At 36.2% G+C, this 26,576-nt stretch overlaps 6 protein-coding genes across 15 annotated transcripts; 3 read left to right on the top strand and 3 right to left on the bottom strand.

The window, feature by feature from the left end:
* The first annotated feature begins 367 nt into the window (after window positions 1-367).
* On the top strand, window positions 368-9,547 carry LOC108871159. Of its 7 annotated transcripts, none has more exons than XM_033273917.1 (10): window positions 368-4,427; window positions 4,547-4,600; window positions 4,698-6,208; window positions 6,297-6,564; window positions 6,765-6,879; window positions 6,948-7,072; window positions 7,217-7,298; window positions 7,394-7,759; window positions 7,827-7,947; window positions 8,067-9,547. In XM_033273917.1, the coding sequence occupies exons 3-10, from the start codon at window positions 5,780-5,782 to the stop codon at window positions 8,349-8,351; spliced, it is 1,791 nt and encodes a 596-aa protein (XP_033129808.1). In that variant the 5' UTR covers window positions 368-4,427; window positions 4,547-4,600; window positions 4,698-5,779; the 3' UTR covers window positions 8,352-9,547. The 7 variants fall into 7 exon arrangements, with proteins under 7 accessions (XP_033129808.1, XP_033129807.1, XP_033129804.1 ...); XM_033273916.1 differs by having other exon boundaries at window positions 368-4,600; window positions 4,698-4,790; window positions 4,871-6,208; XM_033273913.1 differs by having other exon boundaries at window positions 368-3,831; window positions 4,125-6,208.
* A 998-nt stretch (window positions 9,548-10,545) lies between these two features.
* LOC117126221 lies at window positions 10,546-20,638 on the top strand. 4 transcript variants are annotated; one of them, XM_033273911.1, is made up of 3 exons: window positions 10,546-12,332; window positions 12,745-13,590; window positions 13,777-20,638. In XM_033273911.1, exons 2-3 carry the CDS (start codon window positions 12,745-12,747, stop codon window positions 15,019-15,021), a joined length of 2,091 nt encoding a protein of 696 aa, XP_033129802.1. In that variant the 5' UTR covers window positions 10,546-12,332; the 3' UTR covers window positions 15,022-20,638. The 4 variants fall into 4 exon arrangements, 2 of the variants coding, with proteins under 2 accessions (XP_033129802.1, XP_033129800.1); XR_004448734.1 differs by lacking the exon at window positions 10,546-12,332 and having other exon boundaries at window positions 12,341-13,590; window positions 13,777-15,446; window positions 15,545-20,638; XR_004448733.1 differs by lacking the exon at window positions 10,546-12,332 and having other exon boundaries at window positions 12,341-13,590; window positions 13,777-17,164; window positions 17,246-20,638.
* LOC117126117 lies at window positions 15,219-16,219 on the top strand. Its single transcript, XM_033273522.1, has 2 exons — window positions 15,219-15,446; window positions 15,545-16,219. The coding sequence occupies exons 1-2, from the start codon at window positions 15,219-15,221 to the stop codon at window positions 16,217-16,219; spliced, it is 903 nt and encodes a 300-aa protein (XP_033129413.1).
* On the bottom strand, window positions 17,448-19,040 carry LOC117126116. Its single transcript, XM_033273521.1, has 2 exons — window positions 18,495-19,040; window positions 17,448-18,332 (listed from the first exon to the last, which is right to left on the bottom strand). The coding sequence occupies exons 1-2, from the start codon at window positions 19,038-19,040 to the stop codon at window positions 17,448-17,450; spliced, it is 1,431 nt and encodes a 476-aa protein (XP_033129412.1).
* LOC108868858 (defensin-like protein 266) lies at window positions 18,940-21,761 on the bottom strand. Its single transcript, XM_018652654.2, has 2 exons — window positions 21,264-21,761; window positions 18,940-21,085 (listed from the first exon to the last, which is right to left on the bottom strand). Exons 1-2 carry the CDS (start codon window positions 21,319-21,321, stop codon window positions 20,751-20,753), a joined length of 393 nt encoding a protein of 130 aa, XP_018508170.1. The 5' UTR covers window positions 21,322-21,761; the 3' UTR covers window positions 18,940-20,750.
* Window positions 21,762-22,025: 264 nt separating this feature from the next.
* On the bottom strand, window positions 22,026-25,103 carry LOC103874698 (hydroxyproline O-galactosyltransferase GALT6). Its single transcript, XM_009153133.3, has 7 exons — window positions 23,850-25,103; window positions 23,529-23,770; window positions 23,167-23,457; window positions 22,967-23,095; window positions 22,707-22,880; window positions 22,519-22,626; window positions 22,026-22,423 (listed from the first exon to the last, which is right to left on the bottom strand). The coding sequence occupies exons 1-7, from the start codon at window positions 24,697-24,699 to the stop codon at window positions 22,211-22,213; spliced, it is 2,007 nt and encodes a 668-aa protein (XP_009151381.2). The 5' UTR covers window positions 24,700-25,103; the 3' UTR covers window positions 22,026-22,210.
* Window positions 25,104-26,576: the final 1,473 nt, after the last annotated feature.

Here is a 26,576-nt window from a genome sequence, read left to right as displayed (position 1 = left end):
GCTCGCAAACACATTGTTTGAAGATACATCTTGTTACTGCACAACCTGGACAAAAAGTTTGACAAACGCCATCATTGTCGCAAGATCCTCCACGTTGTGTTTGTATCGGTACATCTGTCATGTCGTCCCTAAATTTCGCATCTCCTTCCAATGCTTTAGCTACCCACAAACCTGGTGTGATAAGAGAGCTAGTGTGAATTATTAGAGTAACAAAATGACAATAAAGTGTGGGGCATAAATGATTATCATGTAAAACTTTCAAGAATACTATGAAAATGTGATAAAAGTTCAAAGTTTAAAAGATTTGGCTCACATGAAAGGCACATCGAAAGGCCTAAAAGGAGCACTTTCCTAGACGCCATGTTCTCCGTTTTAATGATTTTGATTTTTATGCTTTCATTCTAATGTCGCACACACCTATATATCTATTCAATATATAGTCTTAGGCAACAATATTAAATTGTTAGTAATCAGTATAACTTCATTCCACTGAAATAATAATCTAACTTTCATCCATTCCAACTTAATAATCTTAAATAATGTGATGTCAAAAAAATCTTAAATAATAAATGTCAAGATTTGTATCCATTCCAACTTGATTTAATTTTGGTCAAGATTTTTGTTTTTATTTGTAAAAAGCTTTGTATCCATTCTATTAAAATAGGACCATTTAATTAATTGCATAATATGACATATTTGATTATTACATCAACCAATTAAATATACAACATTTCTAAAAGATAAGCTTATTAATAATAAATAAGGTTTAAATATAAATCTGAATTTTATTCTCAGTTATAACAAAATCTGTTGAAAAAAATCTAACAAAAACCTACTAAATTTTTAAAATATTTTTATTAAATAATGAATTATTTAATTTTGTAATTAGTAGTATAATATTATTATAAAATAATGTTAACTAAACTTATATTATAAAAAGTAAATTCTAAGTTATTTTTAATAAATGTTATAATTATAGTCTATATTATAATAAAATAAAAATATCCTATGAACTAAATATGAAAAACTAACCTATTTTATTATTTTTAAACACTTTCATTTAAATAAATTATCTTTCACCATTAAACGGGTTAAAAATTGTAAACTATGTAATAGTTTTCCACAAAAATAAAATATTAATATATGTTAAAATTTTATACTACAGCTATAAATCTTTAAAAACATATTTAGAAGAAGATTCTCTATTTGATTATTTCAAATTATGAATTTACTGTACCAAATTCAAAAAAGTCATAACAATCAATAAAAATGTAAAATGTATAAAATAAATCACTGTACAATAATAATTTAATAAGAAACATAAACAATGAAATTAAAAAGTTACACAATAATATAAAAATAAAAAGTAAATAATACATTTAAAAATGTTATGATAATAATAAAGGTATATTAATAAAATGAAAAAAAAATCTGCACGCATTTACGGGTTAAAGTATAGTTATTAAAGAAAAAAATGTGAAAGGTTATAGTTATTCCGTCTATCTGCTTCACATATATTTTGACATTACTTTTCACATGTGTAAAAAATCATTTAAGCATCCTAATATATACTCACATTTCAAACATAGTGAATTAGAACTTAAATTTTGAATTATTTTTAAAAATCAGATTTTAAATTTCAAATAGATAGCTGTATAAACACAACAATCATCGTAATGTGAGTATCGTTCAAATTGGAATATCATTCAAATTTATACATTTTAAGCTAGACTTAAATTTTATACACAGAAGTTACTAATTGCGGTGATGGATTTATGCTAATTGCAGTGATTTGAAACCGAACCGGCCGGTCGGGTTGCACTGTGACTTGCTCTTCTAGCCGGTTCCGGGTTGTGTTAAAACCGGATTTGAATTAAACTGTAAATCATGTCAAATACATGTTTAAAACCGGTGATCTGGTTCGATATTAAAACATAGTTCTCTTGAATTCAAGTTTAAACAAATAAAAAGTTACAAAATCTAAAAATATTTCATAAAAATATCATATTCTTTTCAGTATCTATCTAAATAAATTAGTGTTTATTATAGTTTAATATATTAAAACCTGGTTCTTGGAATTCAGGTTTAAAAAAAAGTTTAGATTTTAACAATGATATAAAAATTTTGATAAATAATTTTATAATTATATATATATATATATTTTTATTTTATTTATAATTAAATTAAAATTTAAAACACGGTTAAATCGGTCCGACCATTGTCCTAGCTAATATTCCTAGTCAATGTCTGGTCTGATTTCAAAACATTGGTTAATTATTTAATTTATATCTATTTGTAGTGCACATTATTGTTATGTTGTTATGGTGATAATATTTTATTTATTTAATGTATTTACTATTGTCATTCATAGCAAGGATTTGTAAAGTTTCAAAAATATTAAGTTTGTGTTTTATTGTTTTGATAGAGTGATTAATGTTGTCCATAAAATTTTTGGATGTTTTTTAAGTGAGTTATTGTAAATATACATTTTAAGAAGATTTATTTTATGTTCTTAATATAATGATTCGTAGAATTAGTTTGTAACAATATCTTTAAACATTGAGGAGTATTATCTTCTAAAGTTTGTCAGGATTGCCGTATAAATCATATGCCAGACTTGTAATTCTGCGACTTTCAACCTATTAGATTTGGATATGTTATTTGTTTAAAATTTGTAATTTGTTTTGTGATTATTCAATATCCATAGATAAATTATTATAGATTAGAAAATTTAGAATTTCAAAGAAGGACATGTGTCACAAAAACCCCGTACCACTTGTCATGAGATAAGAAAAAAGTGAACTTTATATATATAGATATTAATGATTACATAAAATAAATAAATAAATATATTATTATTAGTAGATTTTATTGAAGTTTATGCTTACATTTATGTTTTAACAATTTGCATTGAAGTTTTATTATTAGTAGATTTTATGTTAAAGTTTTTAAAAATTGTTTTATTTTGGGTGAATCCTAATTAATTTCACCATAAGTTTAATACTTCTTTTCAAATTAATATTTAAACGATAATTATTTTTATAAATACCATAATTTTGTGATGAAAAAGACTAAACTAGTTTTAAATCTAATTATATAAAAATATGTTGCCTCCCTCCTGGTGATGCCACGTCACTAATTAGGTGATTCTGAGCGCGCCACGTGTCCACTTGACCAAAACGAAGCGCTCCATTTACGGTAAGTAATAGAAATTTGTGGGCTTTATGGTTATGTTAAGAATTAAAGCCCAAAAGACCCTTTTGTCTTTATCGTCTACATACTGCAATCTAGGGTTTATGTCCTTTCTCGATGTCTGATACCTAAGAAGCTTCTTCTGCGTTCTTTCACACCTTCAATGGTGTTTCGAGATGGATGACTGAAATCATGATGAAGAATCTCTTTTTTTTCCTCCACTCGCGTCGTTTAGCTTTCTACTCAACCGAAACCGTTATAGATTCAGCGCCATTACGGTCTCAAATAACTCCATCTCCCCCACTCCTTCCACGATATCACATTCATTACATCTTCCATTTTCTTCCACTCGGTGATTTTGGAGCTATAAATAGCTTAGTTTGCCTTCGTGAAATTCATCACTTTGTTCCTCACAATCATATTGACACCAAAACCTTTCGCAGAGTATAGTGGCAAACTTCTCTCTCCTTCTTGCTGACTTCAAAGACAATGACTGCAGCACCACCGCCGAACTGCGGCTTCTGGAGTTTTGGAGGACAGAAATGTGACAAATCCTCTGTTCCGACAATCCACTTCACCAATCCTTCGTTCTCTTTCCGACCACACAAGAAGAAGTTCCTCGAAAGTACCTTGATCCAAGTGAGATTAGCTTATATCCTTGCCTACACCTGAAAACGAGTTCCACTATTTTAGAATCTCTAATCGGTGTTGTAGATATCCTCAAGTATATGATTCTCATGCTCAAAGTGTTCTTAAGATTATGTTCATAGTCTTCTTAAACTAAACATTATGAAACTGTTATTCAGATCTTGATTAACCATTGTCTGAAAGATTTATTTAGAAATCGTTTGTGATAGTATGTTTATAGTGAACTTCCATGATCTCTCTATTTTTATTTATCTGTTGATCTTTTTAATGATGGTGAATTACAGGAGACAGGGCTAGAGCCATAACGACTCCATCAGATCTGACTGTGTCGGGCAGATCTTCGGAGAATCTCACGGCGATTCTTGCTTGGTTCAACAATAGCGGCAGTGAAGATGGTGGTATTAACAAGTGTGTGATCGAGAGGTTCGACAAGGAAGCTGCTGAGATGTACAAGAGGTCCTTCAAGTACGTTTGGGTGTTGGGTATCACCATTGATATTGCTCTCCCGAAGTTTGAGCCCACTAAGTAGTATTGCACTGTCATTGATGCTTACGGCAATCTTAATATCATCAAGAACATGATTAGAGGTACCTCATTGTGCTATTCTTATCATTGACTCCACCACTCTGGTTTTGAAGCTGGTATCTTTCACAAGCTTTGTTAATAGATTATTAACCCCTTGATTTGCTGGTTGTGTCTCTTGGAGGGATTAGCTGAAGTCGACTGGAGACAGAAGAGAGAGCTTCTTTTGGAGAAAAAGGTATGCACGCACATCATTATGTCTGATCAATTACTCTAATAAGCAATGATCAAATTGTAACAAAGAATGTTTGGATTATTGACTTTTTTGATGTTAGGTGAAAGGCGTGGACGTGAAGGAAGCTCTTCGGTTACAGAAAGAGAACAACTTTGTGATTTCTGATGTTAGACCAGAGGCAGAGTACAAGGATGTGAGCAGTAATACGCTTTCTGATATGATGATCTCTTTGTAGCTTACTTAATGGTGAATTCATGTGTGTAAATGCTGAAGGGTCATCCTCCAGGAGCTATCAATGTGGAGATGTACAGACTGATACGGGAATGGACGCCATGGGACATAGCTCGCCATCTTGGATCTGCTTTCTTCGGTATCTTCTCTGGCACTGAATAGAATCCAGAGTTTATTCAAAGTATATGCTCTTTAATGAGATCAAAAGCTTTGTATTCATTTACCATTGATTGCTGTGAATATACTCTGTCTGTTGATATGCTGCTAAAACAGATGCACGTCTTTTGTTGTTTGATGTGGTAATTTATCGAATCAACCTTTAGAATGTTTTGATTTTACAAGTTAATCGTTATTTATTTACTTACTAAGCAATGGGACCTAATGGTAATTGCATTTATCTATATTCCTTTCCTTTTCAGCAGAAAACTAACATGAAAATCACATTAACCTTGCATAAATGTCAAGACTATTAGTATTTATGAGAATTGAACTTATCGCATATCAAAACTATACTAAAAGCAGCATATAAGGCTCTATGGAGGTGTCCACGTCGGATGATATATTCAACCAGTCATATTACACAAAACGGCCACGTCATTACGAGGTTACAATGGTTTGGGTTCGTATTTTCGGCCCGTTTTATTTGTTGATTTTAATGGTTTGGGCTTATGTGTATTAGGCCTGTTTTTCTGTAGGCGATGGCCCATGGGTGGTTGATGAGTTAGGCGTCGTATGTCGTAGCCTCAATTGCGTCGTCACCTTCCTTTCCACTTCTATCTCTGCCGTTTCTCACCTCTCCAAATCCGAATCGACGAGTAACTTCACCACTAGCTTTTGTAATCAAACCTCCTCACCATTAACTTCTCTAATCAAATCTTGCTTTAACCCATTTAATGGATTCTTTTCGTCTTCTTCTCTGTTTTACTATTTATAAATCTCTTCTCCGATCTCATGCCTCCATCAAAGCTGTTACGATTCTCTCAAATACTCATCCCGATGGAGCCTACCCGTAACTCTTCATCCTCCACCGAACGCACGTCCGGCAAGAAGACCGTCGTCTCCTCTGCGTCTGCTAAGCCAAACGGAAAGTCTATTGTCGTCTCCTCTGCGTCTGCTAAGCCAAACGGAAAGTCTATTGCTTCCTCTGCGACTGCGATGACTCCTAGCGCGCATGCGTCTGTTGGAACCGCCAACCCGATGAACCCTGAAGCTACCACCGGTCTCTCATCCGCTCATCGCGACCAAGTGATGTTGTTCAGGGATGTTTCGCTGGGCCCACAGGAGGCCGAGTTGAGGTTCCGGCTGATTCACTTATGGGAGGCTCGAAATCCAAATACCAAAATTCTCATTGGTCAAGAGATGCTCCTTATCGACGAAGAGGTTTGTTTCCAATTTTTTACTTATTTTGTTTGGTTTTGCACGACTGAGATAGTGTATTAATTAATTAATGATTTGGATTTATCGACAGGGAACTGTTATTCAGGGTTTTGTTCCGGCTGGTCGTGTAGGAACATTTGATCTCTCAGCTGGTTCCGTCTATAAGTTGACCAACTTTTTCGGATCCAGAAGCAAAATTCAGTATCGGGTTGCTGATCATAGCGCCACCGTTTCATTCTCTTGGAATTCTTCTTTGTCGGTCTTTGAGAATCCTCCGGTTCTCTTTCCAGTAGATAGGTTCAGGTTCCACAGCTACGATGAGTTTAGGGCCAACTGTGACTCCAAGGGTGATCTTTATGGTAAGCCATGTTGAACTATTTAGATTACCTTTTATATTTGAGCTACTGATGATGATCTTATAGATACGTTTGTTAAATTATGAGAGTATAATTGATCTTATAGATACGTTTGTTAAATTATGAGAGTATAATTATAGACGGGTTTGTTATATTACTATAGTATAAGATTGATGTATACGGTTTATATTTTGGTATCTCAGACTATGTTGGCCACATGAAGCTGGTGAATGGGCAAACTATCTCTGAACACATGGTTCTTGACGAAGCTGATATAGCAGAGAAACGGCATCTGTGTGTTCATGTTCAGGCACTTGAGTATGTTTCTCCAACCTTAGCCTCTTTCGTTTTGTGTTATTGTTAACAAATATTTTTGTCTTATGTAGCGGACCAGTGATGAAGCTCTATCTATGGGACCAGGCTGCATCCGACTTCTGCCAGAAATTCAAATCGTATGGAGGGACTCCAAGCGTTCTTCTGGTCACCACAGTGAATCCTAAGCATCTTGGAGGTTAGCATTCCACTTTAAAACATCATGTTCCTATTCAGACCTTAGAGAAATTCTATAAAACTACCTTAAGTAAACTTTAATTGTTAGGTGAGCAATCATATAGTATGTTACGGTTAATCACATTCACTCATATGTTATTAACAGGAACCCTTGCTATCACTTCTATGTCCTCATCTCGAGTGTTCATGGATTCCGACGTCCAGCCTAGCAAGGACTATCTCGAATGGTAGGGATTTGTGTATGCAGTTATTATCATTCATCTGTTGATGTGACATTTCGTGCAGCTTATTATTTAACATACTTACGGCTTATTTGCATCAGGTTGAATTCTAACGCAGAAATTGCTAATAGTGTTGCTGCTGAGGTTGTCACTAAGCCGGAGGCAGTGACTCTTGAGGAGCTATTCACCTACATCAAGCAAGAAACTTCAAAGGTACAATATTTTTTTATTTTTTTAATGTTTTTAAATACGTTTGCATGTGCATGGGAACTAATGAGGTTTATTTTAATTTCCACGATGAAGGTCGCTTGGTTTGAATGCACGGCAACAATAGATGATGTTGTCCGGGGTTCTCCTTGGTATTACATTTCTTGCGGTGGATGTAATAGCAAGGCTTTCAAAGGTCATACCTCTATGATTTGCAACAATAAGAAGTGTTGGAAGACTGAGATCACAGGCGTTCCTCAGTAAGTGTTGTGATCATAGTTGAACTATGTTTTATCAGCGCTGATAGCTAATCTTGATTTCTTGTAGGTACCTCACAAAGATATCAGTTTATGATAAGAGTGAGCAAGCAGTTTTTGTCATTCTTGGCGATGCTGGCAAGGAGCTGAGTGGGAAACATGCTGCAGAATTGGTTGCTACTTATTTTGAGGTAATTTCCTACCTGATTATACATCATATACATATTTGTGTTACTGCTGACCATCGCCTATTCATGGATTCCGAAAGGCAGTATTAGTTGACCTAACGTACATATTGCTTGGTTATTAGTCTAATGAAGGAGTTGGAGCTGATCATTGTGTGCCGATCCCGCAAGCTTTACTTGACACGATAGGCCAGACTCGCAAATTCATCGTCAAAGTCTCGGATCACAATTTCTCAGGCAAGACTCAGACCATAACTGTAACGAAGATACTCCCACTGGCAGTTGCACTTCCAGCAACATCCGAGGAACCTGGTGCTTCCAGTGGCTTTGGAAACTCTGCGGGTGATAGGGCTAGAAAAGCAGCTGAGATTCTTGAGGCAGATGAGGCCAAGCGGTGCAAGAGTGGCTGATATAGCTTCAAGCTCTCCTCATACGCAGTGATTGTTTTTGCTGCAGTTCGAGTTATGTTTTATGCTTTCTGAATGACTTTGCGTTTTTTTCATTTCAACTTTCAGACTTTTGTCTTTTATGTTTAAGTTCCTTGAATACAATTTTCATTTTATGGTTTTTACGATCTCTTAAGCCAGTTTACTTATCTTATTTTGAACTTTTTAATAGTTAGTAGGGATTAGCTTAGTTTATAGGTGCTGAGTCGTCTCCTTACTACATTAAGCACATCAGTGGCTTCAGATGCAGAATCAGGATTAGTAACAGGATATGAGGAATGGTTAGGGGCGTGGATCCATAGGCATGAATCTGTATTCACAGTTTGGATACTAATTTTTCATTTCAGAATATTTTAAAGAATCTTTCACATAGCTTTATATAGTCTAAAGCAGACACACAACCCAGACTTATTTTGTTGCATCATAATTAAGCATCTAGATCTCAACAAAAAAATAAGCTTGTGATCACAAAACATGACAAATATGAAGATTATATACTGTTGCGCTCACTTATATGTCCTAAATCAAACAAAAGTACAAACCTGCATTGCATGCCGATCTAATGAAATTGAAGTACGTCTTACATATTTAAAAAAAAATTAAATCTTTTTAATTAGTCATCCGAATATTTATATTTATGGAATATTTATATACATGGAGTGAGGGTTACTGATCTATTCTTTAATAATTATTAAAAATTTAACCATATTATTCAAAAAATTTAATATGATATAAATAAAAAAACAACAATACTTAAACTTTAGTAGTATAGAACAATATACATGTGGACAATATATGAATTAATATTTTTACAATCAGAACATTTTATTTTAAAAAATAACTAACTCAAAATTTTCCAGTGCTATATGGAAAAAATAAATGATATAATCCAAAAATTGAATAAATACCTTTAAAGGAATATTGATCATATGAAAATGTGTTAGTATATTTTTCATAACTTTTAGCTAATTATTTTGAAAAAAAACAAAAAAATTAAAAAAAAATATGTACAACTATGTACATGTTAGACAGGTTTCTATAAGTCAGTTTTAAACCGATAATGTATTCAAAATTAGTATTACATAAACACATTTCCTATTCCTGGAGGTCAGCAGAAGCCAAAAAAAAAACCAAAACCAAAAAATCATTATATAAGAGTTCGAACCCAGCTTGAGTGCATATAAGAGGGCTATTCTACCAGTCAAATTAGCAAACAATTAGGTTAGTATTTTACCCCTAATATCGTAACAACACTTACTTTTATAGATTTACAGAGAAATATAGCAATAGACTTTTTATATGCTTATATGTAATTTATATTTATAGGACATCGTAGTCAAAAAAATTATTGACTTATTAGTTTGTTTTTTTTTTTTGTCACATATTGACTTATTAGTTATATATATAATTATATATACATGAGATTGCTCGCAGACTTTTGTTAATAGACATGATTTACATCTAATCACCAGATATCCAATCTCAAACTTATTAAGACTCGAACATTTTTCCGCGCGTAGCGCGGACGAAACCTCTAGTAATTTTTAAATTTCTCCCAAGACAATCCACCAAAACAAATATCTCCCACCTATATACGTAGAACAGAAGTTAGTGTAAAATAAATGGGAGAGATTTTGAGCTACACAAATTTAATTCAATAAATCAACAGAAAAAACTTAAAAAATAATCTAGAAAACATATAATAAAAATAAGATAATTTAAAAGTATGAGAAAATTATTACTAATAATAATAAATAATGATTACTATATATTATAAAACTAAACATTTCAAACTAAAATAAATGTTAAAATATAATACTCCTTCCGTTTCTTAATGATAGACTTTTTAGAAAAAAAGTTTATTTCAGAAAGATGTATTTTTTGTGTTTTCTATGAAAAAATTGTCAACTTCAAAAAAACTAATTGACTTTATTGAATTACTATTGGTTAAAAGTTATTGAAAATTACAGAAAATGATACATTTATTATGGTAGTTTAATGTGTTTTCTTAATATGTGTGAAAATACCAAAAATCTATCTTTGTGGAATGGAGGAAGTACTATTTATCAAAGAATAGTGAAGGTAATTGTCATTTTAATTAAAAAAATATATATTTATTATTACAATCTCATAATTATTTTATTATTTGTTTTTTATAATATTTTTCTAAAATATATAACAATTTTTAAATACTTCATAAATTAATATAAAATAAATTTGTTATAATCCCGCCCGTAGGGTGGGCCGACCCTAGTCATTTATAAAAGTTTATAAACCCAACTCCACACTTTAAATGTAATTAAACTAATTTGAGTGGATGTTTTTTTGAAAATTGCCAACAAACTTATAGTATTTTAAGTATTGTATTTTATCTTAAGTTTAAATAATGTTTACTAGGTGTTTTGCCCGTACATGCGGGCATAATCATCTTACAAATACTTATTATTCTATGTCTTATTAATCCAAAAATCAGCACTATAAAACTCTAATTGGTGAACATGGTGAAGGAAAAAAATTATGGTGAATTTTTTGTTCCTCAAAATTTATACTAGATATGTTGAATTTTAGTCAAATTATTGAAAGGTAGATCCTACTTTTTTCTACAAAATTCTCCATGGAAGAATGAATTTATAAGAAAATATTTCCATATTCAATTTTGATAAGGAACAAATCGAACTAAATTCATATTTTTTTAATTTTTTCAATTCCTCAAATGAAATTTTATTTTTTATTTTGTTCATTTTTTCATTCTTCTAGTGGTCAACAACTGACGCTATAGCGTTTCACAAATTAAACTTAAACTGGTTTAAAATAAAAGGAAGAAAATTTGTTTTGAACTCAATCACAAGTTAAATTATTATTTACGATTTTAAATAGTTAAATCAAACATCAAATTATTTATATATGTCAAAAAAACGTTCATCAAACTAGGTACTTATTATTGTGTTAAAAGTTTTAAAACACTCATATATTAGAAATTTTATTTTATCTTAAGTTTAAATAATGTTTATTACCTTTACGTAGTTGTTAGTTTTAACTTGCTTGTGTTTCTTTTTCTGACGACCATTTTTGAATCATGCCACACCAAGCTTTTGTTTGTGTAAATTATTTAAATTATCTAAGTTTTTTAGTCTTCATCTATGGAGTATTCTTATACATTTCTATTAATTAATGTTCGTGAAATGTAAACTTTGAAAACATTAACTAAGAGTATTTGAACTGTTTAATTACTGTTGGTTCATAGAGGTATGACAAATTGTTTAGTATTTAGTACTGTAGCAGAATAAAAACATTTCTGACTAAACGTTAACAAACTTTTAATTTGTATAAAATTCTAAGTTTATTTTAAGAATGGGAGGTAGTAAATGAATTAAACGTCTAGTTATATATGCGATTGTCGATCCTTGCAAAAGTAGCATAGACTTTACAAAAGTACTACTAAACTATGCAAATTACTAGAATGTTACACATTTTATGGTTTATTACTAGAATGTTGTATATCTTTGTTTTATTACTAGAATGTTTTCTCTTTCCTAGTAATTTATAATAAGGAGCTTTTGTTATGTTTTATTTTCTGAAACTAATTTTAAAGATCAAAGCCACATCAGTTATTTAAAATCCACATCACATCAGTTATTTTTTGAAACCAAACCGTCTCTATCACTAACACTATCACTATCATACATACGGTTTTGTAAAAAAAAAAAAAGAAAAGAACACGAAGAACTGTGTTGTGTCGAAGAAGGAACCGCAAACCGAAATCGTCTCACCCTTCGAAACCCTCGTCGACATTGTTCTTTACTTCTTCGAACTCTCTCTAACTCTCTGTCGTTGAACTCTCTATAACTCTCTGTCGTTGAACTCTGTCTCGTCGGAGTTTTTAGAAACCGTCGTCTGTACGAAATCGCCTTCACCGCATTCTCATCAACGAGTTCATCTTTTCCGGTAAGATGTCGCGACGTTATATATTGTATTTTGGTTGAGTTTGTGGGTCAATTATATATTGAGGCTGTGATATGGGTGTGTCGAGGTTTTTGTTGCGACTGAGTTAGGGTTATGTTGACTGTGCTATGGGTTTGTCGAGGATTTTGTTGTGTCTGTGTTAGGGTTATGTTGCGGCTGAGATATGTGATTGTCTAGGCTTTTGTTGTGTCTAAATTAGGGCTTTTTGTTTCTGAGTTATGGTTATGTTATAACTGAGTAATTATTATGTTATGGCTGAGTTATGGTTATGTTATAACTGAGTAATTATTATGTTATGGCTGAGTTATATATATGACCTAATATATTTTAATATTATGATATGGCTGTGTTATTTTTATGTTGTGGCTGATTTATTGTTGTGTTATATGATCAGATGGATGTTAGTCAAGTCGAACCACGTGATTACCCTCCAAGACTTTACCCTTCTAACCTAGAAGGTAAAGATATCAATCATAATTTCCGTGCAGGACATTTCCCCCACATTAAAGAAACAATAGGACTCGATGTGTGGGAAGAACTGGTGAACTCTCCCATTGGAGTAGTTGCTAGGCTACTTTCACGCGAAAGCATTTGGTCTGGTAGGACCGTACACTATCTGCTATGTAGACAGCTGCGAGTGCATAAAAAGGAGATATGGTCTGTTGTGGCTGATGATGTTATCAGGTTTAGCTTGCTCGAGTTTGGTGAGATCACTGGGTTAAACGCAGGTCCATTGCCAACAGAAAATTTTGAACCTGATCAATACAAAGAGTTTTGGGAGGAGTTGAAGGTGCCGCTTGGGATGGGACCCAAGTATGATGAGCTGAAGGCAGCATTAGAGTTCTGTCCTGGTTGGAGTTTTGAAAAGCGTAAGTGGTTGGGGATGTTATTTCTTCAAGCCATGGGACTGTACTGTTTGCATCACAATTCAAGGATACCCTTTCAAAGTGCAATAAGGGTATTCGACGATGAAGCCATGAGGTCGTATCCATGGGGTCGGACTGCATTCGAAGTTCTTGTTGACTCTCTGAAAACACTGTCTCCAGATGGAAAGTCATACACAGTAAGCGGCATGAAGGACGTTTTATTGGTTTGGGCGTATGAGTCCATCGTCTGTTTCGGTGAGAAGTTTGGGAGAGTGGTCAACAATGAAGACGTTCCTCTTTTGCGATGGGGTGGAAGGCGTACACGTTCAAGTTTTGATACTGTCTTGTCTGACGAAATCAAAGATCATGGCGAGGTAATGTTTAACTGCTACTTATACGACTGAGTTAACAGCTACTTAATGGTTGAGTTTATTTTATATTGTTGCCGAATTAGTCTATTTGATGGCTGAGTTTATTTTATATTGTGACCGAATTAATTTATTTGATGGCTTGGTTTTGTGTTATTTGATGGCTGAGTTTATGATAAACTGGTGTTGCAGGTCCGTTTGAGGAGAATGGTTATGAAGGAGTCAATTGAAGAGATGTTTCCTGTATGGTCGGATGAACCTGACGACCCACAACTCGTTAGGTTGGTAGAAGACATACACGCAGGTAGATACGTGAAAGGTTTCTGGGAAGTACAGAGGGATGAGCAGGGGAAGGGGAATGAGAAGAAGAAGAAGAAGAAAACGAAGGGAGTTTCATCAGAAGCTGAGCCATCAACAAAGAAGCAGAAGAAAGAAGCTGCTGAAACGAGAAAGGGTTCTAGCGAGGAGGAAGCTGTATTGGACAAAGCGACTCTGACGAATCTTGTGAGTGCTCTGCAGAATATTTCAGCAAAATTTGACGCTTACGATTTTGACCGGAACCGGCCAGTGATGGACGAGAAGACCCTAGATAACGTGGTGAAAGCTGTAGTGCAGCAGAGTCTGAAAGTTTTGGGGGAAAGGAAAATTCCCGACAACGATGCTAAACTCTCCTCCGCCGGCGTAGAAAAATCTTTATCGGTGACATCATCACCTCGTAGGAGGTCGCCACCGGAAAAGTCGGACAAAAGTCCAGTGGTAGAACCGCAGGCACAGGAGGAGAAGTCTGTAAAAACTCCAGTGACAGAACCGCGGCAGCAGAAAAAGCCTGTCAAAAGTCCAGAGCCGCCGCAGCAGAAAGAGAAGGCTGTCAAAAGTCCAGTGCCGCCGCAGCGGAAGGAGAAGGCTGTCAAAAGTCCGGTACCGGCGCAGCAGAAACAGCAGAAGTCAGTCAAAAGTCCAGCGTTAGCTGAGACCCCTGCAAAGAAGAATGCGGAGCTTGAGAAGGATACAGTGGTGAGAAGGATTTTGGGTGATGATTTTAATGAAACTGATTTCATCAGTGTTTCTCCTGCAAAGATTACTAAGGATGCTAAGGATGGTAAAGATGCCAACGTTCCAGCCTATGGACGCGGCTTACGGGGCAAGGCCAAGCGTACTGTTACTGTAAAGGATGAGGCTATCGAGGATAAGAAAAAAGCACAGCGGGCAGAGGCTGCGTTGAAGAGGAAGGAGAAGCAAGAGGCTAAGAAAAAAGAGAACGAGGAGAAGAAACAGAAGAGAAAAGCGGCTGAGTTACAAAAGAAACAAGAGGCTGGGTTACAGAAGAAAAAGAAGGAAGACGAGGCTGAGTTACAGAAAAAAAAGAAGAGGCTGAGTTACCGAAGAAGAAGAAAGAAGAAGAGGCTGAGTTACAGCGGACTGAGGAATGTGTTGTGACCAACGACGAAGTTCTTGCGGAAGATAACGCATTGGCGGCGGAGTCTGATGTCGAGCCAGCTGAATTGATTAGCTCTTCCGTGATAAAGGAACTTCGGGAGAAATCAGTTAAGTTATCTCCACAAGGGTTTTCATTGACGAACCTTGATTCAGCACCAGATTTTCCGTACATTGGAGACAATGGACAGACGACTTGCATGAGGAAGAACATTACACCTTCATCAGTAATATACGACCCTTGCGCACCTGTTGATCTGGCGCGACTGGAAAAACTGAAGCAACACATTAAGGCAATTCCACCCAAACCACCAGCACCTAAAGATAAACCAGTAGAACCCTCAGCTGATCATGAGAGTGACTTCTACAGCATACTCATGCATGAAAGACCGTGGCCTGACAAAGAATATGGATGGGTGTTTGATAATGTAAGTCTTTATTAAGGCTGACTTATATATTCTATAAAGGCTGACTTATATATTTAATTCATTATATTATGGCTGACTTATTATTTTTCTTTGTCTAGCATATCGCTGCGTATATGAACGTCCTCATACAAAGGTCCATGCGAGATCCCACTCCATTCTGGTCCAAGCGGATTGGTTTCATAGACCCTTGGTTGTTAAGTTCTTGGGCTTCCCTCGATTACAGGCAGTTCAGGATGAAACCTGCTTCGTTCAAGTTCAAAGACAGTGGTTATGAAGCGTTGGTAAACGGGAGATTCCCCGAAGAATTTACAACAAACTTGAAGTGGTATGCAGATGTGGATCACGTGTACGGATGTCTTCAAACCGGCGGTAATCACTGGGTGGCGTTTCACGTGGATCTGATCAAAGAGAAGATAGATTGCTACGATCCAATCTATGGAGAGTCAACACCCGAAAGTGAGCAAAAAATGCTAAATGCTTTTAGACCTCTACTGGAGATGCTTCCCTGGATGTTGAATGAGCTTATTCCTGCCGATCTCCGAAAGCATTCTAGGAAGAGGTTCGCATTCAGACGGAGGAGCAAAAGATACATTCCACAAAACAACATCATAGGTGATTGTGGGGTTTATTCGTTGAAGTTTGTGGAGTGTCTAGCGCTTAGTGTAACTTTTGATGGCATAAACGATAGTAATATTCAAGGGTTACGGGTGAAGATGGCAGCAGATATCCTCGAGGAAGGAGGAAATGTTGGAATGAACAATTTGTTTTCATAATGAAACTATGTTTGTTTGTGAACCTGTGTTTGTTGTTATGTTAACTATTTGACTTTGGATAACTGCTGTAATAACTCAGTCGTATCGATTAGTAATACTCAGCCAGTACTCATTGATAACTCAGTCATACCTCAAACATACTCTAGAATCAAAATAATTAATAATTTTTCATTCGAATGTTATATATAAAGTCCAATTATCAAAATAATTAATAATAACTCAATGTGTGAGCATGATTTTTGTTGACTATACGAGTTTGGAATCGATTATAATCTTGAGGTATATGTTGTCTCTTACGAGTACCTAAAACTCTTGGCAGTGATATGAGGTGTGAGCATGATTCAAAACACGTAAACTGTTATTGTGTTATTTATTATGAATTTGTGATATTTATCATATCTTGTGGTTCGTACATCATAAATCATAACCCTAAACAATCTTATTCGGAACCCAAACCCTAAATAACTAAACCCTATACCCTAAACGGCAAACAACAAATCAGCCGTAAAGGTCTTACTAACTCAGCCTGTTAGTGTAAGTTAATATTTACATATGGCGCGAAAATTTTAGATATTTTATCTCGCGACCTTTAATGTTCTATACTTCCCCTATATATAGCCCCCTTCTCTTGCACCTTCTCGCCTTATCTCACTAGAAAACCTAAACAATATCTCTATATCGCCTTACAAAGTTATGATTGTTCCTGGTTATTCAGAAAGGTTAGAGAACAGAGTCAATGAGATACTAAACTCTGAAAATCGTGAAAACCTTCCCGTTCTATACCCTGGCCCGGGTGTCTTGCTTGACAGCGTAATCTGGTTTAAATTTCTAAGCGATCTCTCCCTGGCCATCCCGTCGATTTTAGCAGAAGGATGGGTTCATGATTGGCCGACATGGCGCGCCATTCCCGATCATTTTAAGGAACGCTGGTTTCTTCAACTCGCTGTAAGGACAACATCTTTGAATTGTTTTTGATATTAGACATAATAACAGCACTTACATTTGGAAATTGGTTTTTTGTTGTAGCGCAAACGCACGTGGGCACGAAGATATAATTTTCAAGTTTGGACAAATTTTAATCTGGTGGCCAGAACGGTGTTTCGTTGTCAGATGTGCCTCTTGAAGAGGAGGTGGGCACATGGGGGTGAGAAGCCTGCGTGGATGCTAACTAGAGTTTGGCGTGATCTTGTCCACATGTTTGAAGAATTTGGTCCTGATAATTTTGGTTTTAGTAATTGATTTGTTGTTTTTGTTTGTATTCAGCCGTCAAGTTTTTGGACTGCGATCTGGCATCCACTCTTCGTTCAGCAAACCATCTGGTCATCATAACCCGTATCGATTCCAATATTCGAACAATGTTAAGACCTCTAGCATGCGATAATGCTCTGTTCATTGATTCCGCTATGTTCGTAGTCATCAAATTGTACCTCTCGCCCGGGAAATAAACACGTGTCCACAGTCTGACATCAGCTCTTTCGAGGTAGCCGTGGAGATCAGGATTAAGTGCTTCAATCTCCTCGAAAATCATATCAAAGTCAGACATTTTAAAACATCTCGCCGCTTTCTTCACCAGCCGAAATACATCTTTTCCTTTGTACCGTCCCAATATGTTTTTATACAAATGATAGGTGCATATTCCACGAGCAGCTAACGGATACACATTTGTAATTGCTTTCCCTATCGAGTTATGCCTATCTGATATTATCGCAAGACCCTCCTGGTCAGGAATCAACACTTTTAGTTGCGTAAAAAACCAATTCCACGAATCATCATTTTCAGTGTCAACCACTGCGAAGGCTATTGGAAAAATCTGAAAGTTACCATCCTGAGCTAGTGCTGTGAGTAGCGTCCCTTTATATTTACCATTAAGAAACGTACCGTCGACGACAACAACTTTGCGCATGAAATGAAACCCATTAACGCTCGCACCAAACGCAAGAAACACATACATGAATCTTCCAAGCTCATCGATTTGAAGACGCGTAACTGTATTCGGATTTGCCCTTCTTATCATGTATAAGTAAGAAGGCAAGAGTTCAAAACCACACTCAGGTGTGCCCTCATCGATTTCCCTTGCACATTTAAGCGTCCGGTGTGATTTCCAATATTCCATCTGCTCACATGAAAAAACAATTTACATAACTCAGCCACATCATATCATTAAGACGGTCACAACGTAATCATAACTCAACCATAGTTTTGTAACTCAGCCATTTCTAACATAAAATAACCCAGCCTATACTCTACCATAACTCAGCCGTTCTAACATAATTACCTTTACACCAAACTGCTTAGTAATAGCTATTCCGACACTCTCAGGGCGAACGGCCGGACCAACGTTGCCGAGAAAGTTCTTGTACAACTCTCCTAAAATATCCGGTGTTTCATTTCGAGATCGATTAGAACGCTCAGTTACAGAACATGCATGATCCGAGTCGTAAATACGAATATAAAACTGCGGGGACAATCCTTCGGTAGATGCACGAACTCTCCATGTACATCCATCAACCCAACACTTAACAACGTATGTTGTCAGGTTTGATATTTCTACATCAAAATCAAATTGATGCCTCACTGTAAAAAGTTTCAGTCGTCTCTTCAAATGCTTTTTAGTCAAGTATCGTTGTCCTACCGCAAGGTCTAACGACGACATCTCCAACTTCAAAACCTCCAGATTCCCTTTAGATTCGCTCATCAAGAAGTTCTGATATCTCTTCTTGGAAGGTAGCGTTGGTGAATCTTCGTCTTCTTCGATAGGAGACTCACCGTATGTGCTGAAGTTATCATCTTCAGATGACGCACCGTCCGAGTCATCGAACATATCAAATCGACTTTCAAATTCATCATCTTCTTCGTTTTCTTTGCCTATTTCATCTTCTCCGGCTACGTCGTGTATTTCAACGTTACTAAAGCAGTCATTCTCAATTTCATCTTGTTCATCCTCCAAACTGCAACCATCGTAACTCCCATTCTCTATAGACTCAACTTCTAAAGCTTCTTCTTCTAAAGCTTCTTCTTCTGAAGCGTCTTCTTCTGAAGCGTCTTCTTCTGAAGCGTCTTCTTCTGAAGCTTCTTCTTCTGAAGCTTCTTCTTCTGAAGCTTCTTCTTCTGAAGCTTCTACGTCTGAGCTGTCATCCTTTTTCTCTGTAATCTCCACACAGAGACGTAGTTGTTCGCTTTTCTTTAAGCTTAGAAAACATTGCAATTGTCGAGTGTTGGACACGTAAACTGGTGGAGTGTTGTGCGCCATTGTTTTCAATGTTTTATTCGAAAACATGTAGCTAAGCAGAATATGAACCTTCAAATCATTCAAACCGTAATCGTCGATGACAGACTTTATGAAATCTTCAAGTTTAGTTTTCTCACCTAAATGAAGAACTCTACACCCTCTACTGTCGACGTTGAATACATATCGTTTTTTCATAATCCATTTACCGGAAACAATAATAACGGGATCCATTACCATATGAGAAAGATGAAGAGGATAGATAACTGAGATGATGAAGAAGAAAAGAAAGGCTGTGTAATCATTCAAAAATAAGATGAAGAAGACAACTGAAAGGTCTCGTAACTCAGTTGTAAATTGGGCGACCGTTAGTGATGACATGTCAAATCCGAGTTGATGACATGGCAGATGACATGGAACATCGGTTAATCAGCCGACAAACAAATCAGTAACTCAGCCAAAATAAGTCAGCCATCATTTTTACACTTTGTCAGCCGATACATGGAAACATTCTAGTAATTAATCTTTTGACAGTAAGTCAGCCGCAATAAGGATGAACAACCATATGTCAGCCGTATCGTTACGTAAATCAGCCATCAAACGAGAACATTCTAGTAATTAATCTTTCGCTCATACGTCAGCCGCAAAGCAGCTGAGTTTACTTTTTATCCATGCTTTAACGGCTGACTAATACAAACCCAGTTGTAACAGCATCCCATAACTCAGTCGTGGCTTCAATAACCCAGCCCATCCATGTTCCTTTACTCAGCTGAAAAAAAGTTTCTCAGCCGTTTCTTAACCACGACTCAGCCAAATTTTCCAGAAATCAAACCGCCAATGTATAAGTCAGCCGTCATTTGTATCATTAAGTCAGCCGTGGTCACATAACTCAGCCGGATTTCTGTAAATCAGTTGTATTGGCAAGCTGACTTATAGTTTTAAGTCAGCCACTTTCACTTAAGTCAGTCGTATGTATTAAGTCAGCCGTAACGTAAAGATAAATCGGCCGTAACTACAAATCTATCGCTTAACAGCTGACTTAATGAAAATACGGACGCGAATTCCTCCGTGGCGCCGGTTTTTTGCCTACGTGGCAGCGAAAAGTAATGGCATTCTCGTAAATACGTTTTTTCTCATAACGTAAAAAAAGGGTACGCTTGGTATCGAAAATATTCTAGTAATAAAAAAAAGATTTGTATCATTCTAGTCAATATACCTAAAATATGTAACATTCTAGTAAACTTCTCAAAAGTTTTATTGATACCATCTTTTCATCTCAGATTTGAAGAAATGTTAGAAATAAGTTTACATATGAGATTTAATACGTAAATGTTGATGTGGAGGGTTACATTGAGAACAAACACATTGGTTAAAAATACACCGTGTGATAGCACACCGCGGGCAATGATTATGACACACATTGTCGTTGTTGCAAGAACCCCCACGCCGTATCGTTACATCGCGTAACTGTTGTTGTGGAGGATTACACCGAGAACAAACACATTGGTTGAAAATACACCGCGTGATAGCACATCCTGGACAATGATTATGACAAACATTGTCGTTGTTACAAGAACCTCCTCGTTGTATCGTTACATCTCTCATTTCTTCGTTAACTCTTGCTTCTCCTTCCAATGCACCTAATATATAAACACACAACAGGAGTTTGAATAGTCACGAATATGATGCATTTAGGTTTTCTATAACAACGTGGAAAACTAACTCGTATTTGGACATCAGGTATCATGGAAAGAAAAAACAAAGAGCGCTTTGGAAAAATGCTATGAAATTTAATATAGAGTTAGAAGATGGCCTCACATGAAAGTGAAAACAAGAATGCAAGAAGCATAACTTTCCTGAACACCATTTTCTCCATTTCTGATAGTAATTCTTATTAAACAAGCACATTCTTCATGTATTTATATACAATTTCACATATACGATAAACTGATTTCTTACCAATAACATACACTTATTGATATTGCAACGGAAGGTTTTAAGGCAGTAAGTTTGGAAGATTCTCGTAAATTTTGGCGTATAATCTATAAAGGGAAAGAGTATCACAATCCCTATGATTACGTATCAACTATGATTATGCCTTTTATTAATATCTCAATATTATGTAGTTACTTCCGTTACTCTTTCTACTATGTCTTTTTTTCCTTGGACATCAAAGCTCCATATTCATTAAACTGATCCGAAAATGTTTAAGACTGTGGATCTAACAAAGAAGGGATCATAGTGTTTACGAGGAAAAAATAAGAAAATTGCGTGCGGCCTCTTTTTGCAAAGAGATCCGTCCGACTATTAAAAGCAGGAGATATAAAATAAAATGTAGTGAAATGCTAGATCCTTCCACTAGTCCTCTCACCACAATCTTCATAATCTTGACTTTTGCTTTCCTTACTCTTGATAGTCCCTACTATTCCTTTATATCCAAATCATGAGGTTGCGTTTGTTATAGAATGCTTTTAATCTATAGTCATGTCTATGTTTTGTCAGACATTGTCTGTATCACAGACGTTGGACGATTATCTCCAGAAATCAATACGAATGTCTAACCATACCAAGAAAAGAGCATTCTACAAAAAAAAAAAGGATTTATATATTTTAGATTTCGTTCTCCAAGATCAAGAAGATATACTACAGCTAAAGTTATATGCTATGAAAATGCTACAAAACCAAAAAAAAAAGAAAAAAAGATTTCTGATTTCTATTGTCCTCATCTTTACAAACCAAAGAGAAACAGAGTGATTTGGTTTGTGTCATCTCATGTTGCAGCACTGAGGTTTTCCTGTCAAAACCAACTTATCCCACAAGCAAATCATCTGTCTTGGCGACTGGTAATGCGCCGTCAAGTGATTCTCTATGCAACCAAACTGACAAAACTTGAGACTGTGAATGTAATCCACCGGTTTGGTCCCGTTGTTGAATTGTTCTACCCACATTCCCACACTCACATCTTCCATTTTGAACATCTGTAGTGTAGTATCAAAAAAAAAAAAAAAAAAAAACAGAGTTATATCAATAATACACATGCTCAAAGGGTTTCGAAACAATTTAGCTAACGTACCCTTAGTTTGTGTTTCTCAAACTCTTTTACAATGAAGCGAGATATATCATTTGACAATATGTACCCCGGTCCATTAGCATAAGGTGGATAGTCTTCCTCGGGCCATTCCTGGAACAGCATAGTTCTTAAAACATGATGCGAAACAAATTGACTCTTTTAAGCCAAAAGATCATACATAAGCTTTATACCTCATACGTAACAGCCCATTTACCCTGACGGAGCGGTTTGTGATAATAATTGATGTTGCCAATGTATAAACTCCTATTTGCAGGTGTTCTCTTCACTTCACTAAGAACCGCATCTACTTGTACAAATGTATCGTCATCACATTTCATTATGTACTTTGCAGCAAGCTGATGAGCCTGCCAAAAAAAAAAAAAACTCTTTATCGATATTGAATCAAGTATTGGTTTTTTTTTTAAATCAGCACACTCACTCACTCACTCACCCCATACTCGCAGATGGCAACAGTTTTGAGGACAACAAGGTCATAGCTATCCATGTAAGGGACTATAACTATGTCCCCAAAGAACTCAGCTTCCTTCTTCAGCTCCACATTCACTTCCTTCCTTGTGTGCTGTCCAAATAAAACACTAGAGTTTAGCTCTCACAATCTTAAACAAGATAAGAACACATGTTTAAACTTACCAGTGCAACAAAGAAGCGAGCCACTACTTTAGAAGATTTAACTAGCTTATGCTGCATCCACGACTTCCTCACAGCCATTCTCTCAGCAAAATGGTTACCAGCAGAAAGGATTCCAATGAACATATCAACTTGCTCATCAGGAAGTGATGGGGCTTGCCAGTTGCTCGAGAGCTCAAGGTACCTCTGAGGAGAAAAGCTAGGGTGCGAGGTCGGGAGAGATCCAGCGAAAACCGAGTGAACATCAATGTCCCCGTTGATGGTTAAGCCAGTAGCATCCTCAAGCGTAAACCCCTTCATATACAGAGACAATCATCAGTTTCACGACAATTTACTAATCAAAACCACAAGAAAAGTACACTTACAGTTCGGTAAGGGAAGGAAGTAACGTGCTTCCCATCGACACTAACATGAAAACCTTCCAATCCAGCACTGAGTGTAAGCACAAAAAGCTTGTCAACTGTGAATGGAAACGGCCATTCAACGGTTACTCTCTTGCTCCGACCTACTAATCTACTAAGCCACCATGTATCCGCCTTGCTAGGCTCTTCTTTAGATGCAATGCTATCGTCACGAACCCATTTCTCGCACTTCACCTGACCATCAACTACAAAACCATACTCACTAATTAGTATCCCCACAACAACAACATAAGATGAAAGTTAAATGCTTTACTAAGTACTAACCAGTTTCTTCATCGTCTCTAGATCTCCACCCTTCACATCTCTGTGCAGACCCCCACTGCATCCTATAACAAGTGTTCTGCTCAATCACAGGCTTACCACTCCAATCACCCTTAAGCCTCGGGTTCAAGTGGAGGATCCGAGGTGGCTCTTCCCCATCCACTGCTTTCAAGCCCTGAAGCTCCAGCTTAAACTGCGAAACCTCTCCTTCCTTCAACATCGATATCTTCGGGTCCTTCTCCGAGTGAGCACCTCTTGGCTTCCCAACCACTGTGATGTGCGATCCGAGAGTTAACCCGCAGGGAAGCTCCATGAGGCTCCCACGGTTGGAAAGATCAGACCCGGTTAAGGAAACCGAGAGAGTGCATGAGCTTGATTCCTCAGTCTTCTTCTTCTTCTTCAAGGACTTTAAGGTCTTTCCAGACTCGAGCTCTTCCCATAGCTTTCTACCAACCTCCCACGCTACTTTAGCGGATTTGTGAAGCTCCACCGACCCGTCTTTGCCACTCGGGTTGAAAGTTTCCGGGTCAAACTTCAAGGTGGAGAGGATCTGACTCCTCCTCCTTAAACCCTGAATCGATGTTGGTGGTTCGGAGTCAGGTTCCTGGAAAAGCAAGCTCTTTAAAGGCCGGCTCGGAGGGAGCCTCTCTTGCAACTCACGCTGGCTGTTTTGCTTCTCGGGTCGGGTTAGCGGGTCCTGAGACAAGGTGCTAAACCCTGTTTTGAAGACGAAGGGGATTTCGAAAGTGATGAGGAGCATGTAGAGAAACCCAACCGCCATTAGTATCTGCACCGATCTCTGCTTGCTGACGGACACGAACACGTCCAGTTTCGATAGCTTCGGCTTCCTCATTTTCTTAACCCTAGATGATGATGATGATGATGATGATCAAGACGAAACAGAGTCTCTCTAAAGTTCAAAACTTTATTGTGAAAAAAAATCAGGAGGAGCGGGGAGAAACAAGAATCAGATCGGCTGGGTACTAGTAATTACGAGAAACCCTTTGAACACGGAGAGAAAATTCAAGAACTTTCGGGGAAAATTCAAACCCAGAAGAAACGCTGAAAGGAAAAGACTTTTAAGCTTCTAGAGAGAAGAGAGAGAGAGAGGAGCGTGTGAATGGTTGAGATGCAGAAGCAAAAACAAACGCGTAAAGGAAGAGCAAGGAAGGAAGAAGACAAAGGCCTTTCTTTCTCCCTTCTTACTTAGTGCTGCTTACGTCCGAATAAACCGCCGTTCTGCTTCCTTCTCTTCCTTTTTCGAATCTCCTTTTTTCCTTTTTTATTTTATTTATATTGTATTTAGATTCGTTGGATTTATCTTTGTGGACGGTATATGATTAAACTTTATTTAAATTTGCTAATTCGATTAAAGAAAGGTAAGTCCACCAATACAATAATCAAATTTTGTTTCACTTAAATCCGAAATATTAAGGCTAATGCTTAAGCAATCAAAGGAGTTGTATCCTTGGTTTACTATTATATGATTTTTTTATTAAAAAAAAAACAATGATAATCTACTGAATTGTATATTTGGAAATAGGTTTTTATTATATTTTAGTAGATACGATTCTTATTCTGGTTTAGATGATTGCTGATTAGTGTTGTTTGAGCGGTGCTGAATGGGTCAACTGCGCTAATTCTGTATTGGGCCCTTTTATTACTGATTGCATCACCTATGAAGTCACTAAAATGACTCATGTTCTCATGCTACTTTGACTTCTTTCTTTTTTGTCTAGTTTTTCTAAATTCAAAAAATGAGTTCTATAATTTGGTTTGTATGGTTGTGGAGATCATTTTGGTCCAGTAATTTGATTAAAAGTTCATTATATTTTTTTATAGTTGGTAATAGTATAACTATTTAACATAAAAAAAAGTTTAATGATTTTATTTTCATAATTTATGCCATTTTGTTTCGGAATGGAAAACTAGCTGTTTTTACATTTAAAACGTTTTAACCAATTTAGGCTAAAGATTATCCAGCTAGAAACAAATTATTTATTAACAAATGAAAACAGTTGGCGATCAAGTGTGTTTGTATTTGATAAAACCAAAGTCGTTACTATATGTTTCACAGTATAAAACAATTAACTTTAATCATACATAAAATGGTAAGATTTCTTATTTGGGGTACAAATTTTTTTTTGAAAAAAATAGGGAATATTGAGGAGAAAATGGGGACCAGAGTCTTTTTATGGGGAAATGGAGCTTGAGGAGTAAGTTGGGCTTCATGTGTGACACATTTGCACCTAGGTGTCTCTGCTTTATCCACTTGTCTTTTCCACCTTTATTCACTCTCTCCCTTGAGACATCACTATAAAGTCTACAACCGTTGCAAAACAAAATAGTTAAAAAATGAACCAACTAGTGAACCGTGCATCTATTCTGCAGAGATGACTTATTAGGGTGGACGAATGGCACGATTGGAATATCATAATTTACAATATCAACATCATCAACGTTTCTCTCTCTCAAATGTACAACCTAAGTAACACGAATTGTTTTTGTTAACATGCGTATCTGTTGGGCTAATTTATAATCTGGTCAATCAAATTATCAATAGTCTCAAGTGATTATAAATATTTGCATGCGTACCTTTGTGCTTTTAAGCTGCCCGCCCTTAAACCAAGACGAAAGAGTTGAGGTGAACAGCTGCTAGTATACTCGCGTGTTCATCGAGAACGAATTTTAACAGGTAAATAATCGTTTTGATAAACTTCCATGAACAGC

Source organism: Brassica rapa, chromosome A06 (assembly GCF_000309985.2).
Source record: "Brassica rapa cultivar Chiifu-401-42 chromosome A06, CAAS_Brap_v3.01, whole genome shotgun sequence".
NCBI lineage: Eukaryota > Viridiplantae > Streptophyta > Magnoliopsida > Brassicales > Brassicaceae > Brassica > Brassica rapa.
The sequence above is the reverse complement of the archived record's forward strand: the minus strand, read 5'-3'. Positions and strand labels throughout refer to the sequence as shown.